Source organism: Notechis scutatus, chromosome 1, assembly GCF_049901735.1.
Source record: "Notechis scutatus isolate UNSWTSFEM ecotype Mainland chromosome 1, rNotScu1.2, whole genome shotgun sequence".
Taxonomy (NCBI): Eukaryota; Metazoa; Chordata; class Lepidosauria; order Squamata; family Elapidae; genus Notechis; species Notechis scutatus.
In genome coordinates, this window is record NC_142009.1 from 23266902 (window position 1) to 23286431 (window position 19530).

At 40.1% G+C, this 19530-nt stretch overlaps 1 protein-coding gene across 1 annotated transcript; it reads right to left on the bottom strand.

The window, feature by feature from the left end:
- Positions 1–2303: 2303 nt before the first annotated feature.
- VKORC1L1 (vitamin K epoxide reductase complex subunit 1L1) lies at positions 2304–18319 on the bottom strand. Its single transcript, XM_026671701.2, has 3 exons — positions 18090–18319; positions 5646–5755; positions 2304–3254 (listed from the first exon to the last, which is right to left on the bottom strand). The coding sequence occupies exons 1-3, from the start codon at positions 18281–18283 to the stop codon at positions 3028–3030; spliced, it is 531 nt and encodes a 176-aa protein (XP_026527486.1). The 5' UTR covers positions 18284–18319; the 3' UTR covers positions 2304–3027.
- Between the last annotated feature and the right edge of the window lie 1211 nt (positions 18320–19530).

The window sequence follows — 19530 nt, forward strand, 5'->3', positions numbered from 1 at the left end:
AATAAAGCTTCACACTATGTTACATAAATGTCTTAAAATAAAATTTTATCAGTGAGGGTATAAACTTGAAAATATTCTCCACATACCAAAGGTAACAAAATTTGAAAATTATACTTCCCCCATCAGCTCTAATTTCAAAATTCAAGACAAGCTTTAACTGTACTCTGGTTAATACAAAATACATTTCTGAGAAACTCTTTGACAAGGACAACAAGCAGAAATTAGTGTTCCTTTTAATACATATATACATACATGTACATGTACATGTACATATACATATATATACACACACACACACCATAAACACCTGTCTTCCTCCATTAAACTTGCGTTCCACCATAGTTCTGTACATAAACCGAATGTTCATTTGGCAGGCATTTAAATACTGTCAGACATCCCATCTTCAGCAGATGCTGCTCCCATTGGAAAATAAAATCCTGCACTTTTACAAAATGTTAAGCGAATCACATTTATACCTTAATGCTGATTTTTTTTTTTTTTATAGAAAATGACACAAAAAAAGAGGTCTCCTTACAGACTCAGGAGGAGGAAAGTGTTTAGACGCAGACTGGAATTTTAAAAGGGAGCTTTTTGGGAAGATCACTCTTCTTGGGAATAAGCAGAAGCAAGCATTGACGGTAAGGAAACAACAGGGTTCAAGTTTTTGGCAACAATGCCCTTTGTTGTATTCTGGCTATATTCTGGCCTGACCCGGTCTTTTTAGTTAGCTTGTTATGACCCAAGTGCACGGCTATCTCTGCTATAAAAGATGCCAAAATTGCTTTCTACCCTTAATACAAGTCACCCAAATGTGTTCATCATGAGCAGAAGAACCGTCTTAATGATCTCAGGGAGCCCAACTGGTGAATACACATCACAAGAAGCCTCTGGCAGATCACAGCATCCATTTGCTTCCAAAAGCTGCTTCGGTCACCGATAACTCCTTTTCGATCCTATCAATCCTGTAACTCATTCATTCTCTGGAAGCTTCTGGTACATTCTTGCATTCCAATGAGAAACAGGCTGCTGCAACAGGATCCTCGTTCTGCCACCGCAGGAAGAAACAGGGCAATCTTGCTGAGGAGTAGCTCTTCTGGTTTGCTTGGAACAGCTATGACTCAGCTGTCATATAAGAAACTGCAACCATCTTCCAAGGCTTCCCTGACATACCGAGGCATACTGAGGGACTCCTGGGTAAACTAAGCCCTAAATCTAAATATAGCAGACAAAATTTTATGTTCTGAGAAAAAGCATGTCTTTCTAAGGGGTACTCCAGCAGGAAAAGCAGAAGTCAGCATTGACTGCAGAGTTCAAAGCTGTGCCAATCAGGTCGGCAGCCTGTCTCTCTCTGTCTCTCTCTGTCTCTCTCTGTCTCTCTCTGTCTCTCTCTCTCTCTCTCAAAAAAAAAAAAAAATACCTCCAGGAATGTCCTACAAGGAACCATTTCCCTGGTGCCCTGGTATAAGAGAAGCTCAAAGGATCACCTACTACACACTGCAAAGATCTGATTCATCAAAAATATTATATATAGAGATGCAAGAACCTTTCTGCCTGCCAATTTCAATCACCCCCAATATTTGGTTTGTTAAGACAGAAGGCACTTTTTTTAAAAAAAACACTGCATTTTAGGACGATATGAATGGGAAATTACTTCAACTTGCTCTTTCAATAGAACCATGACTGAATCTTGGGCCAATTTTGTTTACTGTCTATTTCCTTTATCCTAAATGGGTGAGGGAGCGTCAATGTACATCTCCCTAAGCCTTAGCCAAATTTGTATGTAGGAATTTGAAATTGCTCTGCCTCTACAGATATAAATCTATCTATGTCCATAATCTGGGTTTTCTACACAAGCTTCACTAAATGAAGGGGAATTTCTCAGGAACATCAAAGCACCCTCCACTGACGTTTCTTTATATACCCCCCTCTTCACTTCTGTGGAACTTAGTTCCAAAGGGCTCACAGACGGACTGCATCCTAATTCTTCAGTGCATTCATTTACCCAGTGGGTTACTGAGATCCAGTGTCAAGTTGTAATTCAATACAGCAGCTAGAAATATTATAATCAAATTGGCTAACACTCTTTGGCTGTCTCCCATCTTCTGAAGTACACAGCCAATTCTGCCCCTCAAATGTCATTTGTACAGGCTTCCTACTGATGAGGCCTGGGCAACTCTAGATGCCCCATTACCCTTGTTAAGCATCCCCAGACAAAGACTGTTTCCATCCACAGCAAACAGTTCAGATGTTACAAGGAAACCCAACGTAGTTCAGGCTTTTTTTAAAAAAAAAAAAACAAAAAAAAACGCCATTTGAATTCCTTTTCTTTAGACATATCCTGAGGAAAAACAGCATCTTGGCAAAGATCTTTTGTTGCAAATCTTCTCCAGGGAAACAGACTAATTTCAATTTCATTTTTTTAAAAAAACATCTCAATAACACAATCAACCGTTCTTCAAAGTTATGCTTCAAGTCATCACTTGGTTGAGCTGTGCTGATCTTTCTTTGCCAGGACATAGCCAGTCTTTTCTACCACTTTGCGCCAAGTTGTGGTAAATGTTTTAGTTCCATCTGTGTGGTCAAATTCCCTTGGCTACCAATACACATAATGTAAACAGGGCAACATTTCCCTATGGTACCTATAAAGTCTAGAATAATCATAATCTCCCAGTTAAGACTTCCCCTACCTCAATTCACACTGAGATGGGAGACTTTCTGTAGCCTACCTGGAATATTTGGGGAAGGGTAAAGAAGGAGTAAAGAATATGCCTCTGCGAACTCCTTCAAAGTAAAGTTAAAGCTTGTCTCTGATCAGATTAAGACGTTTGCAAACAGTTCCTCCCCATAGCTATTGACTGAGGAGTTACCCAGGGCCCCTATCCTTTGAGTCATTCTAACTGAATTAGCTATGATTCCTGGGGAAAGCAAGTGATATGAATAATAATTAAAAAAAATCTTTTTACTGTGGAAATGAATATAAACAGAAGCCGGGCCTTCAAACTGTCAGTCAAAAGTTTTGCAAAGCAGTTAATCCTGTTTGGGTGGGAGCTGCCGTTTCCAGGCCTCATTCAAGTATACTAGTCGTTTGTAGTTGATGATCAAGAGAACGAAGTTCAGCAAGTATGTGATAACACAGACTACGCAGAATTCCTTCAGCACAAAGTACAGAATATAAGACAGGTACAAAGATCCTATTACTGACACTATGGAGGACATCATGAGGACCAGCGCTGCTACTGCACTTGCTGTCATACCTAGAAGAAGAAGACAAGCAGTTAGTGCGGTGGCTTTCTCTGGTTACAAGCCATTATCTATCAACAAGAACTTAGGTCAAGGGGTTAGAAGAGCAAAATGTGGTCAAACCTGCCAGGTACCATTTCAAAGTCTTGTCAACCAAGGAGGAGGTTTCTCCTCAACTCAAAGGCTTAAGAACAAATTAGTAAAAGGCTGTTCACTGCATGCTGATGTGAAGGAAACAAGCAATGCCTTTTTTCACAGAATGATAAAACTGGCAAGGACTGGACCTTGCCCCATGCCAGAATCCAATATGTGGCATTCCAAAACAATGACTGTCCGGTCTCCACATGAGCACATCCATTGAAAAGGAGCCCACCAGTTCTCTGGGTAGCTGATTCCACTCGCAAAGTATTTCTAAAATGCTGCAAACACCTACAACATCTAATTTATGGATAATTGTTAAAATACAGCAAAGTTCACTAACTGAGGAGCAGAATTTATGAGAAATGTAGATACATGCATGAGGTTTATTGCTGTTCATAATCCTGATTAAATGGCATTTCCAAATTTAGAGGCAGAATGCCTCTACTTTTCTGTTGCTAAAATGGAAGAGAATAGGGTCCTCATGCCCTGATCGTGGACTTTCCCAGGCCCATCTGACTGACCACTGTAGAAAACAATCTACTCACTTAGAAGAATCAATGCTTTGGATCCAGCACTTATGACTGATGGCTAGCATCAGAAATGCCAAGCAAGCTGATATCCATCTCTCCCACCACCTTAAAAATACAGTACATGTTCCTTATTTCAACAGATAAATTCCCAATTATTCAGGAGTTTCAAGATTGTATGATAGCTTAAGGTATTCATTAGTTTATGTTAGCAGACCCATTAAATACAGTCTAAAAGAAAAAGAGCCAGGATTCTCAGCCCACTGATATTAAGAACTGAAGAAACATACAGCAGCTCACCTTGCTCTTTTTGCAATTAACATTAATATAATGTTGTGTGGGCATTAACCATGACACACAATTAACTGCAATTCAAATCTCAGTTTGCAAAACCTTACCTTGCAGTTAATTTTGTAAGCATTAATATTTCCCAAGTTTATTTGGTGGGGGGGAAGAGAAGGGGTGAGTTTGCAGGCTGGAGAAGCAGCACAAAACTGGGGACAGGAGAGGAAGAAGACTGCATGAGACCTTGGAGTGGTTCCACATTCTCTTAACTGTCCCCAGGAAATGAAGCAACATTATGACTGGGCTCACAAAATGTAATTAACCCATTAAGCATTAAATTAAATTAATAAAATAAAATAAAAATGTAAGTCATGCAGAGTCACCATGTAGGGCAGGTGAGCAACATAAAAAATTATTAAATGAATAAAATTATATCTGCTCAGTTACGAACTACGTCTGCCCCTCTTTGAAGATCCAAAAGTTACTTTTATAACAGAACTAAAAACTGGTCAAGAGACTGAAGCAGAAGATTAGGACTCCTGCTGGAAATTCATACACACTCACTGCGGGTACAGCTCCGTGTCTCAGGTGAAGAAGACGCATAAGACATCCCTATATTGTTTTACACAGCAACAATGTCATGCATGGCATTTTTCTATGGCATGCAAATAAGAGAATGGATCCCACAACCTGAAGTCTTGATAGCTGGGAGAGTAGAAGAGGGGGAGCGGGAGGATGAAAGGGGCAAGGGCAGACAGGGGCGAACAGGAGCAGACACTGTTACACACACCTGCAAATACACTCACAAAAAACAGTATTGTGTATAATGCAGCATGATTACCTGTGCATAATCATTTAAAATCTAATTATTAAGGGTTTTTTTTGGGGGGGAAGGGGTTTATTTTTATTAGAATTTTTGAATCTAGTTGTTTGGATTTTAGAATCTAGTTGTTCTTTGCCATCATCCACAAGCAACTAAAGCAGTGGGTATTTGCAAAAGTCTGGCCTGGATTTAAAGGAAGGAGTAGGCACTTCATGGAGAAGATTGGGAAGGGAATTCTAGCTATCGTAGATAGCAGAAGGAGGTAAAGAGGAATCTGATTATCAGCCCCAGTTCTCTAATGTTGATCCCCCCCCTCCAAAAAAAAACGCCCTGCTATGAAATCCCTGGGAATTAGCAAGTTTTTCCAGCCTTGCTTTAGGATCTGCAGGCACTGCTGAAAGGACTGTGAACGTAACTTAGACATCACATTTGTCAGGCAGGCATGAATTAAATGGGAGATTAGGGAAGCACATGCTACAATTGTTAGCACTCAATACTATTATACAAGATTTTGATTACGAGACTGAAATAATCACACACACACAAAATTATATCCTACTCATGCCTAGAAGAGCAAAAAAAATAAGGAAGATATAGGCAGGGGTGAGAGATGGTAGTCCGCTACTTACCAAGCAACATTTGTAGTATATAGAATACAAGACTGAAAACGCTGTTTGGTTGATTTATTGCACTGTCTTTTCCAAAAATGGAGCCTAGTAGGCCAAATCCTCGACCCCATCTGAAAGAAAATAGTCCATTAAGTCTTAAGTGGTAAGCACTTGCTTTAATAAAAATACAAATCTATACACACAATGCACTTATGTACCCCCATTCGCTATGGACAGGTCAGGCAATAAATATATAGCATTATTGGATGGATGGTGTTCCCTACTAATTTATTGAACAACATTCAGATTATGCTAAATCTTGATTACAAGCTGTGGCTTAACAAACAATCCACGATATATAATACAACACAATAATAAACTATATTTATTAAAGCTACATTAAAAAATGATTAAAGCGACTAAAACTTGCTAATCTAAAACAAAACACACATGCTAGCGTGATGCGTGAGCCCTAATCCATCACAAACAAGATGCTACCCATTACCCAACTAAGCACTATCACTAATGTGAGTCCATCACCACCAATGCAAAGCAGAAAAAAAAATCTATGCAAATTTCATTTCAAATAGTAACTATCACATATAAGGGGTTTTTGTTGTTGATTTTTGTTTTGGTTTGATTTGTTTTTTTGCCTTCAAGTCAGGGCTGACTTAGGGACTATGTAGTCTCCGTGGTTTTTCTTTTTCTTTTTCAAAGAGTTCAGAAGTATTTTGCCCTTGCCTATGGCTGAGAGAGAGTGATTGACCCGAAGTCATCCCGTTGGCTTTGTGTTTAAGGTGGGACTAGAACTCACAGTCTCCCAGTTTCTAGCCGGAGTGCCTTAACCACTACACCAAACTGACTTTCAGTAATGAACCATGGTCCTTAAAATAAAATTTAAAATGCTTGGCTGTAGAGTACTTTTCTCTTTCTATCATAGTATTTCCTATACCCGTGATGGCGAACCTATGGCACGTGTTCTGGAAGTGGCACGCGGAGCCATTTCTGCTGGCACGTGAGTCACCCGGAATAGATCCACTGCACACGTGCGGGGGCGGGGCGTGCACAGGAGACACGCGTGCATGCAAAGGGGGCAAGGGGCATGCGGGTGGGTCGCACACACGGCGCAATGTGCACAGGGGGGCATGCCCATGTGCAGGGGGTGTCACGCGTGCATTGAATTATGGGTGCACTTTCGGCACGCAACAATGAAAAGGTTAGCCACCACTGTCCTATACCCATGCAGTAAACAGACTCATAAACAGCCTCTGTGTGCTGTGTTGTGCTCCTGGGTTGTCTCACAATAGTAATCACACTGCAAACACTCTGACAGAACTCCATATGTGACTCAGCTGGCATTCCCACCCCCAGGAAGCTTAAATCAGAATACAGTTGAAAAGCAATAATCTGCAGAACTGAATACAGAAGTGAATGAATCATCTGATTACATCAGCCTGAACCCTGTTAAAGGTATGACTAACTTCCACATAGGCTAAGAACATTCCTGAAACCTAGAGCCAAATGGGTGGGGAAGATATGGACTGAATGTAGGTGGACCTGTTTTTAATGCATCAGGTATTTTAAAAGTGTTATCACAATTTTTTTTTAAAGAGAAATACAGAAAAATATACAAATTAAAAGAAAAGTGTAGAATCCAATGATTAAATAACAGGTAAAGAATCGTAAGCATTAATATACAAAATTAATATAAACCACCTACATATATTTAAACATACAATAACATCATATCAAATTATGCAAAGAACCGAGTCCCTTCTCCTAAGATACTTTTATAAGAAAGAACTGGGTTTAAGTCTTAGCATTTCAATTGAAATAGGGCTTAAGGAATGCTGCATTTTAGGGGCCTCAGGATCCTTATGTGAAGAGATTTGCCCACTTTTAAGGCAGTTGGAGATTCTCAGTAAAAAGGACATTTAGGGTATAAGGATAAGGATATTTAGGGTATAATATAAGGATATTTTGAATACTGTACATTCGGAATCAGTATACAAAAACTGCTATCTTTTCAGAGACTAGAAAAACCAATTAAATACTCCCAAAACTATGTTCCATCACACCTCTAGATTAAGAAGTACATATCTGTTGTGGGGGAAACCAGTTAGACTGGTAATTTTTTTAACCAATTTTTAACTGGAATTGTTTTCAATGAATGAAAAGGGGCAACGAGAAAAGGCAAATTACTTCAAGAAGTTTGCATTACTGGTTAATTCAGTTGTCGCATTCATAGCCTACACTGCATGAATGAGTCTTACGATACCTGAGCCCTAAAACATGAGGCTTGTGACCCAAATCAATGAACCTTTTTAAGAAATGCACAAATACAGGCAACTTGGCATTAAATCATGAACTGGATGTGCAATATATACACCCATGTAAAATATAATCCACAGACTGTTGGCATAAGAGTTTGGCTGCTCAAGACAACAATGCAAAATGCTACATCTTGCTGGGCCCACACTATCTTCTGCTTAAGAACAGAATATTAATATTGATTTTTAAATTAGTGCAACTTTTCAGAACAGCTGGGGACAGCCATTAGTAAGCAACTGCCAACCACAAAATATAAGTCAGATTGCTTGTTGGTAAACAGCATTCATCTGACTAAAAATGTACACGGTAAAATAATTGTGCCACCCCTCTATTCTCTGCTCTCTTCCACCCCATCCTAGGAATTAAAAAGATGCTAGTGAAGTAACACATGTTTTATGTACGCTGCTCAAAAAAATAAAGGGAACACAAAAATAAGACACCCTAGATCTGAATGAATGAAATATTCTTATTAAAAACTTCGTTCATTACATAGTTGAATGTGCTGGCAACACAATCACACAAAAATTATCAATGGAAATCAAATTTAGCAACCCATGCACGTCTGGATTTGGAGTTACACTCAAAATTAAAGTGGAAAAAAACACTACAGGCTGATCCAACTTTGATGTAATGTCCTTAAAACAAGTCAAAATGTGGCTCAGTAGTGTGTGTGGCCTCCAAGTACCTGTATGACCTCCCTACAATGCCTGGGCATGCTCCTGATGAGGTGGTGGATGGTCTCCTGAGGGATCTCCTCCCACACCTGGACTAAAGCATCCCCCAACTCCTGGACAGTCTGTGGTGCAACGTGGCGTTGGTGGATGGAGCGAGACATGATGTCCCAGATGTGCTCAATTGGATTCAGGTCTGGGGAACGGGCGGGCCAGTCCATAGCATCAATGCCTTCGTCTTGCAGGAATTGCTGACACACTCCAGCCACATGAGGTCTGGCATTGTCTTGCATTAGGAGGAACCCAGGGCCAACCATACCAGCATTTGGTCTCACAAGGGGTCTGAGGATCTCATCTCGGTACCTAATAGCAGTCAGGCTACCTCTGGCGAGCACATGGAGGGCTGTGCGGCCCCCTAAAAAAATGCCACCTCACACCATTACTGACCCACTGCCAAACCGGTCATGCTGGAGGATGTTGCAGGCAGCAGAACGTTCTCCACGGCGTCTTCAGACCCTGTCACGTCTGTCACACGTGCTCAGTGTGAACCTGCTTTCATCTGTGAAGAGCACAGGGCGCCAGTGGCGAATTTGCCAATCTTGGTGTTCTCTGGCAAATGCCAAACATCCTGCACGGTGTTGGGCTGTAAGCACAACCCCCACCTGTGGACATCGGGCCCTCATACCACCCTCATGGAGTCTGTTTCTGACTGTTTGAGCAGCCACATGCACATTTGTGGCCCGCTGGAGGTCATTTTGCACAGCTCTGGCACTGCTCTTCCTGTCCCTCCTTGCACAAAGGTAGAGGTAGCGGTCCTGATGCTGGGTTGTTGCTCTCCTATGGCCTCCTCCATGTCTCCTGATGTACTGGCCTGTCTCCTGGTAGCGCCTCCATGCTCTGGCCACTATGCTGACAGACACAGCAAACCTTCTTGCCACAGCTCGCATTGATGTGCCATCCTGGATCAGCTGCACTACCTGAGCCACTTGTGTGGGTTGTAGACTCCGTCTCATGCTACCACTAGAGTGAAAGCACCGCCAGCATTCAAAAGTGACCCAACCATCAGGCAGAAAGCATAGGAACTGAGAAGTGGTCTGTGGTCACCACCTGCAGAACTACTCCTTTATTGGGGATGTCTTGCTAACTGCCTATGCTTTCCACCTGTTGTCTATTCCATTTGCACAACAGCATGTGAAATTGATTGTCAATCAGTGTTGCTACCTAAGTGGACAGTTTGATTTCACAGAAGTGTGATTGACTTGGAGTTACATTATGTTGTTTAAGTGTTCCCTTTATTTTTTTGAGCAGTGTATAAGAGATATGCTTTGATCCTGGCATCTCCAAGGAGAACAATTGCACATGGGGGGAATAGATGGTACATTGAATAGGGACACTGTTTAGCTGTGCAGAATGGATTGCAGTAACGTGGCTAATGAATTCATTAGTGTTGGCTTAGCTTAGCCATTTGGGGGTGATTCAATAAATCATGATTAAATAACACACGACTCAAATAGTACTACTCAATACAATAGCCATACTCAATACAAAATTTCAGGAGGATAGTAGATTTACAAAAGGCTGGGCAGAGAATACTGGGTGGAGAGATCCAGTTGTCAAATATATGATAAGGCAAATTCTAAACTTATATAATGTATTTGATATATATTACATATCTTTTCTATTTAGTTGCATTTATACATTGCCTGACTCCCAGAAACAAGAGGCAGTTCATAAGTAAAAAAGCAAAAAAATATAACAGTAAAAATAAGGAAAAAGATGACAAAAGATGCAGTAACAAAGCACACCCATTCCATGAAGGGGCTTCCCTTAGCCAAAGGCCTTCTGAAACACAAGCAGTTTGGGGCCACCTGGATATTTGGGGGACCTCACTCCAAAGAGTAGGAATTAGATGTGGTCATATTTATATAAACCACCTATCTATCTTGATATTGTTCATCAGTCAAACTCAAAGAAAATTCATGGATATTATTCAAGAGAGCAAATTAATTGCCTTAAGACCACTAAGTAATTTTTTTTAAAACAAAAGCTTCTGTTTCAGGTCAAATCATGTTAACACAAACATTTTATGGTACTGATAATGGATTGATTTAACATCTAAGTGAAATTTTCCCAATGGTTTAGGCACATTAAATTAAGGTCTTGTGGTTTGATTTCTGAGTAGGCCCTTGTGATTGAATTGTGAAAGGGGTTATATGCATTAATAGAGATAGCAATGCTCTCAACAGCTTTCAATGTCCGTGGTAAAAAAACAACGGAGTTGAAGTGAGGAATTGTACTGAAATGTCAACTTCTGGTCCAAAAAACCTCACATCATCATCATTTGGGTCCAATTCTTTTATGCAAACTTCCAGGAAGATGGCAATTGCCAATTAATAATGTCTTTCCACACTTCAGCCTGGATAAGTTAATCAGGAATAGAAATCAGTTTATGAATGTATCCTGGGTATAACAACCACTGTTAAAATATTTTTCTCTATTTGAATGTATTTTAATAAATTTTATATTATTTTTAACTAACAGTTGAATTACAAGAGAATTTCTAGATAAACAGTAGGCTTATGGAGACCAAAAACATATCCAAAATTTGGAGAAAGGAGCAGACATTCAGTGGAACAAAGAGAGTTCCGAATTAGAAAAACACTATTTGATGAAATAAGCAAATGAGTTTCCTGGTTTGTTTGTTTGTTTTTTGAACAGCCTGCCTCAACGTTACGACCACCGGATGCGTTTGGGCTACACTATTCACATTTCCTAACTATTCCACTAGAACATTCACAAAGTATCTGAACAAACAAAACTGTGGCCCAACTCATTAGAAAATGTATCTTTGAAACTTGGCAATAGGTATGCAAAGAATACATACATTTTGTCAATGCTATGATATAACATAAATATCAGCCTGACTATAACCTAATAGACAAATGATGAGGACCACATGAATATGCACCTAATATTATTACTAGTACACTCAGTCACACAGCCAGATGTTTAGACTAGATTTGGCATTTTTATCCACCACCACTTACTGAGTCCTTCCCAATGACCAAGATAGGCAGCTATTGTTGTTTAATAATATTAAAGGCACTGTCATAAGATGTAAGCTGTTCCAAGTAAACCTGTCTTTTGCAATTGACTGATGGTTATTTTGTCAATACCAAATGGTGTTCCAGATGTTTTGGGATTGCACCCAAGGAACCCCTTACTATTGGTACTATTTTTGTTTTCTTTTGCCATATCCACAATCCAGACTTTTGGGTTTATTTTATTTTTTTACTAATAATTGCTAAGTCTCAAGTGTTATATGGCAGGTGTTTGTTTGAATTCTAAACTCCCAGAGAACATTAGCTTCATCATTTTCTATTTCTTTCTATTATTTTGTGGTCCCACCAAGTTCTTGCTTGCAGGCAAATGGTATTTCTTGCAAATATTCCAATATTGTTGCTACTTTGTCACACTGTTGTTCCTAGTCAGTCTGTGCGGTCTTTTTCCAGCAGCTAATTAGCTGGTCCACTGATTCTTCCACTTTTTATTCTTGTCTTTGCATCAGGGTTGACTCCTGATGACAGCCTGGAAAATCCCTGCAATTTTCTTGGCAAAATTTTGAAAGTGGCTTGCCATTGTTTTCTTCCTATGGCTGAGAGAAAGTGACTGCCCAAGGTTATCCAACTGGTTTTGTGCCCAAGGCAGGACTAAAACTCACAATCTTCCAGTTCCTAGAGTGTTGACATAACCACCAACAAAATTACCATTATTCCTACTGTCAGAGGGGCAAGACATTACACTCAAGCATTCTTCATCATGCCCAAATACACATTTAATTAAATACACATTTACCAATTGCCATCAGCAGCCATGAAATCATGAAAGGAAGCAGCAGCAGCCTTTCCACTTAATTAGACCCAATCCTTTCATTACTACATGTGGAACTAGTAACCAAGAACTAATAACCACTTACTTTTTTCCTCTGACTTTTTTTTCCTTCTGTATTGTCCCTTTCTGATCATAAGCTGCAGGCAACAACTTTTGGATTTCTGATCATGGTACCAAATATTTGGAAGCTTTTTTTAATTGAACTGTTGGACCATTAGTAATATCTAAACAGAACAACAGATCCACAGGCAAGTGGACTAGAAACCAACAAGGCTGGCAGTAACTTAAGGACAAATGAAACAAGTGGGAAAGGGCTGTTCTTTCCTTTGCCTCACCTTTACTGATCTACAGATATTGCAGTAGCCCACAAGATTTTCTTTCAAATATACAGTACATATACTTGTTTACTGAGACAGAGATAGACAAACCCTTTTTTGCCCAAATCTAGCCATAGCCCTATGTCCAGTTACTTTTCACAGAAAGGGTTAGACTAGAAACTAGCATTATTTGAAAGTGCAAACTAATGAATACAGATCTAAATAACAGCCCATAACTGGACCGAAAGGTTCTATTACATTATTCTTAGATTATTGTATACAAAAAGATACAATCTGTTTTCTTGCCTAAGTCTGATTAGCTAAAATTACTTGATACTGGCTCTACCAGTTTCAGTTCAAATCTTTTCAAAATTCAAATCCAGTTTGATCTGTTTGTCACATATCCATAACAAGAAATCAAACAAAACAAAACTATGGACACAATTATTTTTCTTTTCAAAGTGTCACACCTTTCCTGCACCACTATTTCAACCAGTTTACAATTTTACAGACATTTCCCAATTCTAAACTGAAAAACTACTGGAAAATTGGGAGCGGGGTTGCACACAAATGTCCAAGTTTCCTATAGCTGTAAAATATTCAGATGTTACTCAACTTCTGAAAATATACTTGTAGAAGATGCCATCTCTAGCAATAACTACAACATGCAGGAGAACACCAAGATTCAACCCTGAAGAGATATTCTACAAGTGCTGCTGTTGCCAGAAATCTGTCAACCTTGAATTTAGTAAAGAGCTGAAAATGTCCAGTTCCCTTGTCAACCTATAGGAAGCTAGGCAATCAAAAAGAGGGTGTATACAATACTTAACATGTTTTAGTTACAAATGGCTAACTTAAAACACAAATGAAGTCAGCGTTACTAACTATTCTGGATTTGCAAGGCAAGGCTGGCATTATTTTCTTTCAAGGCATAGCAAACATGAAAAGTACCATATTTTTTGGACTATAAGATGCTCCAGATTATAAGATGCACCTAACTTTTGGAGAGGTAAACAAGAAAAAAAATCTGCCTCTGCCTCCCAGCAATTTCCCACCTTGCAGCAAACAGCCTTGACAACTTCAGCACAGCCTGATTTAGCATGAGCAAGCTGATTGACGGTTAGATCAGCCTCCCGGAGTACAGACGACCAGCTGTTCCAGGCTGCGGGGATTGCTGCCATCCATCGCCACCACTGCCAATCACTGTCTATCGCCGCCTCCGTGCACCCCATTTTTGGCTCATTCTAGCTAGCTCTGATGCCTGGAATGGGCTGAAAATGGGACATGCGGAGGCCAAAAACGGGATGTGGAGAAATCAGCTGTTTGCTGCAAGGAGGCAAATTGCTGGGATGCAGAGGCCAAAGGGTGGAGATGGGTGGGGCTTCGGTAACATTCGCTCTATAAGACGCAAACATTTCCACCCATATTTTTTTTGGGGGGAGTGCGTCTTATAGTGTGAAAAATACGGTAATTACAAGTAGTCCTCGATTACAACAGTTCATTTAGTTAGTGACTGTTCAAAGTTACAAAGGCACTGAAAAAAGTGACATGACCGTTTTTCACAGTTACAACCTATACACCATCCCTATGATCATGTGCTCAAAATTCAGATGCTTGGCCACTGGTTCATATTTATGACCATTGCAGCATCCCAAGGTCATGTGAACCCCTTTTCAATCTTCTGACAAGCAAAATCAATGGGGAAGTCAGATTCACTTATCAAGTTATTAACTTATCAACTGCAGTGATTCACTTAACAACTTTGACAAGAAATGTCATAAAATGGGGCAAAACTCACTTTAATGTCTCACTTAACCACATATGGCTCAATTGTGGCCATATGTTGAGGACTATCTGTTCTATATGCATACGAGGTGTCTGCCGTTCTGTTAAAAATGTACAGTCTTTGCATGTTTCAAGGGAACTCAGAACCAAGTATTCCTACTCCGATGAAATTTAATGACACACACATAATTTAGGAACTCTTTGCAAGTGGTCCACGGATTGGTTTCAGGATTTCTGAACTGATGCAGGGATGCAGGACTAGAAAATAATCAATGCTACTTAATTTCTAGAAAGAAAGGAAGAAACCAGGACTTGCTCTGTCTTTGTCCACGATCTAATTTCCTACAAGCCTAATAATGCAGGGGGGACATGTCTTTCCCTGCTAATTTGTTTCCCGAGAAGGAACTTCTTTTTCATTGAAGAAGAAAATCAGGTGTGCAACGCAGACGAGCGAACTCTGACATTGAGCAAACAAATCCTTGCCCTGCTCCTTTTTCTCAATGCAAAGAAAGCAAATACAGTGGCAGAAAAGATGAAGCACAGCAAAAAGCTGTTCTTGGTTCTAAACATTGGTTCTTTAAACATTCCCCAGATTTATTACTAATACATGGTCTGTAAAAAAATTAATGTAGTCCTCCAGCTAAAGTGGTTCACTAGTGCTGCTCTCATCATTTCTGTAGTCACCTTATATGATTGACATTCCTTTATTTTACTTAGTTTTTCTGACTAGACCCCAGCCCAGGGGTGTCCAAACTTTTTGCAAGGAGGGCCAGATTTGGTGAGGTGAAAATGTGTGTGGGCTGACCATTCAGCCTGACATTCACAGGAACTGCTGTACAGTGAAGGAAAAAACACCAGCTGGCGGGGATGAATGACAGGCTGAGCTGGCAGGGAGAAGAGGCTGCAGGCCGCTCAAAATTTGAAAACAGGCCACAATTGGCCCCTGGGCCGGACTTTGGACATGCCTGCTCTAGCCTGAGGTTATTCTGATTTTGAATTGACCCTTTAGATTTGATATCCTACTCTCCAACCCAGCTAACTATGATAGCCCTCACTAATTGTCTGTTAATTAAAACGGATGTATATTAGGTGAAATCTAATCAAACCAGAACATGGCAGAGATTCTCTAAGAGAAAAGCAAAGAGAGGTCAGTCTCATTGGGAAATCTTTATTGGCCAACTAGAAATAGGGGTCAAAGACTCTCACTGTATCTTATTAGGCAATTTAGCTCTGAACGTAACAGAAAAGATAGTATCACCTGAAAAGATATTGTATTGTCAGAGAAGCATTTGGGGGAGGGGGAATGATAAGTCAAACAGCAAGGATTCTATTACAAAAATGGATTTAATCTATCTTTTTCATACTACATATACACAGAAAAAAATCACTGGCTGCTTTCAGCAATTACCAACACAACCTGAAAAGAACATAATTTGGTTCTGAACCTAAAAAAACCCAACCCAATATCCAGCACTTAAAGCAGTGGCAAAAATATTTTTTCCAATTTTAAGTCAACAAATGTAAACAATGTAAAGTTGAGGCTATTGCTTTGAATTGAAAAAATAACTTTTAATGTAATTTTGTTTGAGATCTTGCAAGTATTATAAATCTGCCATCTACAAAAACTGTTCTCCACTAAGCTAAAATAGACTGAACATTACTGGATTTATAAATAGTTGTGTGAATACTGTAAAAATTACATGATTACAAGTACACAGTAGTATGGAAAACACAAAACAGTAGAACTAATCTCTCTACTTGCAAAATATTATCCAACCTAAACAGCAAGTCAATTTTCTGAAAAAACAATATTACCAATGATAGGCATTAACAAATGCAGTGGTACGCAAGAATATTTTGACCCTTATTTTTAATACAGAATTTGGAAAATACCTGCATAACAAAATTGAGAACTCTTTTTATTCCCGAGAGTAAACTTAAAAGCTTCACCAGGCAATATCTAACAATGTCTAAGATTGTCAGCAAATGTTCAACTTGAGCTTCTTTCAACACTTTCAACACTTCAGTTCAAGACACAAAGTATTTATTGTTAAGTGATAAACATTTTCGGAGCAGGAACATCTATCTAGCCATAATAAAATACATGCTTTGCACAAATGCACTTCATTTGACAGGAACCTTCTTTACTATTTGCTATTACTATTTACAACAGGCTTAGTGTCAACTCATAAAATATTCCTGTGGTCGGAATCCTGACACTTAGCTCCATAAGAAACCTTTACTCAGCATTTGGCCCCAAATGTTTCCATACCAACACTCTACTGAAATTCTGCTAGTAAGCAATAGTATACTCATACTTTAGAGACACCTACAGGCATTGTTGAATTTAGTCTTCCTCCACATACACCTGACTTTTCTAAATGTTTCCTTTTCCTAATTTCTACAAACCACCCACTCAGTTCATTCAGCGAGGGTCGGCAGACATCATCAGATAAAAACTTATCACAAGCTTTCGATTCTTGAAGCCTACACAGTATACAGCCAAAGTAAAAATAGTTCAGGTTCACACCCACATTAGTGTTGCAGCCTCACCCCATTCTTCAATTCTCTGCTTCAGTCCACTCAACAACCACATACTCTCCTTCAAGCATGTCCAGGCACTAAGCATAAAATCAATTTATCAATACTGATTAGCAACCTACCCTGGAGACAACATTTAACGTGCTAAAGTAATGGAAAGGTCCTAGATCAATGTTCTGAGCTTTCTTTCATGGAGCTGTTCCTTTTAATTCAGTTGTAAAGTCTTGAAGCTCCCTAAAAAGTCACTCACAAGATATAAACAGGAAATGATTGACAATTACAATAGGTTTCACAGATCTGCCATTATCAAATAAGTCTGATAAATGGACTTCTCATTAAAACCAATTTTTGTTAGTAAATTAGTAACTAGTAGTAATGCTAGTAATATTAACACTGCTTAACTAACCTAGTTGGTATGTTACAGTGTTTTGCTCTGATTTGCAATGCTAAGCTTTTTCATCTCATTACTTTTTAATGTTTCCCTTCTCCCTTTTCTTTCCTTTCTTGTTAATTAAAAGCAACATTCATCATTCTGATCTGAAGGAAACTGATCCAGAAAAACAATCAATACCCTTTGCATCTTTAGCTGTGATTAACAGCTCTGTAACAGAAGCCAACATGATTAACAAGGGAGACTTTAGGAAAAGAAATTAATATTGGGAATGATTTATTTCTGCGATTAGTGAATAAGTTTTCAATCGCGGAAGGGTTTTAGGCAAAGCCTCAGGGCTGAGGAAATACCCCCCCAAAACTTGAGGGACTAGTGAATTTGAATCAGAATCATTTTGGAGAAAGGATGAGCAACTCTACAAACACTCAGCAGCTCTCCTAACTTTCGCACAATCACGGCTAGCCAACGGAGCAGATCCCAAACAGTTCCTGGCGGCTTCCGCCTCAACCCCCCACCCGTATTCTCCCGCTTGCTTGACCTGGAGGAGATGGCAGAGGAGCACCGGACACGCTCGCTGAGGTCACAGAGTGCCTGGTATTGGAGGTCGCGACCCTTCTCACGCTCCAGATGGCAGGCGTAGAGCGAAAGAATAATCCCGGCCAGACACACGACGTAGCGGGCCACCCGCTCCCAGCGCGGCACCGAGACTCGCAGCAGGACGGGCGCCGCCATCTTAGCCCAGCCCTCGCTTAGGCGGACCCGGTAGGAGACTCCTCACCCTTGTGCGTGCGCAGGGCACGCCACACCACGCCGAAATGCGGAGGGCGCGCACCGCTCGTTTATTGGCTCGCCGCCGTAAGGAAAACCACGCCCATTTTCTCCTGCCATCGGCTGCTTGCCGGGCCATGGGTGTTTCTCCTTTTTTCCCGTTCCGAGCAGAACGTGGCGCTTTCCGTCGTAACAGAGGCGAAACCGGGTAACCAATCATTCGCGAGCGCGGGAGGCAACCCCGCCCACCTGCCTCTTAAGAATTAACGGCATCGCGAGACTTGCAGTTTGAAACAAGGAATGAGAGTGTTCTCTCACAAGCTTGCTCTCTCACAAGCTGCGATTTATTGTGTTAAGATTTTTTCTGACCGGGCATCTGGCATAGCTTGCAACACACAATAGCTCAGCTGCTCAACTATGGCTTATTGAATAAACGAACTAGCTGAATCAAATGCACTGCAGTAGGTCAGAACTGGAGATTTCAAACTCCTTTCCCAGAAGTGCTCTGGCAGTGCACGTCCTAGCACTGCTTCCGACCTTGCCTGCGATTTTATAATTTGTAGAGCACCAGGCTAGAAACTAGGAGACTGTGAGTTATAATCCTGCCTTCGGTATGAAAGATTCTGCTGGGAAACTGGGTCACTCTCCCATTCTCTCTCTCAGCCCAAGCCACCTCACAGGGTTGTTGTAGAGAGAATAGATGGATAACTATAATAGATAACTAAAAAGTGTTATGTTCACTGCTGTGAGTTATTTATAAAAATACTATAAAAGGTGGGATATAAATAAAGTACCATTCATTCCAAAGGAAGAAAAATAAAGAGCAGCTCGCTCATTTTCTCTCAATTCTCTTGCACTGTTTTCAAAAATAATCTATCCTGTTTTGCAGAAAGGGAGAGATTTGGACACTCTAATTTTTGTAATCTGAAAGGGTTGAAAGGGCACCATGTAGAAGGCGGAACCAACTTGTTTTGGGAGGACAAGAAACAAGGGTTTAAATAAAGTAGATTTTGGTGAGTCATCAGGGGAAAAAAATCAGCAATGGTACAGAGTGCCTTGCGGGGGTGCTAGAAGTGTTAAAACACAGGCTTGATGGCCATCTGTACCATTGTTCTATGTGCTTTAAGCAGGAGATAGCTTGTCAACTAATTAATGAGGAAACATGGAGGTAAAATTTGTGACTAGAACTTGAATAACAGAGTCTTATTTGT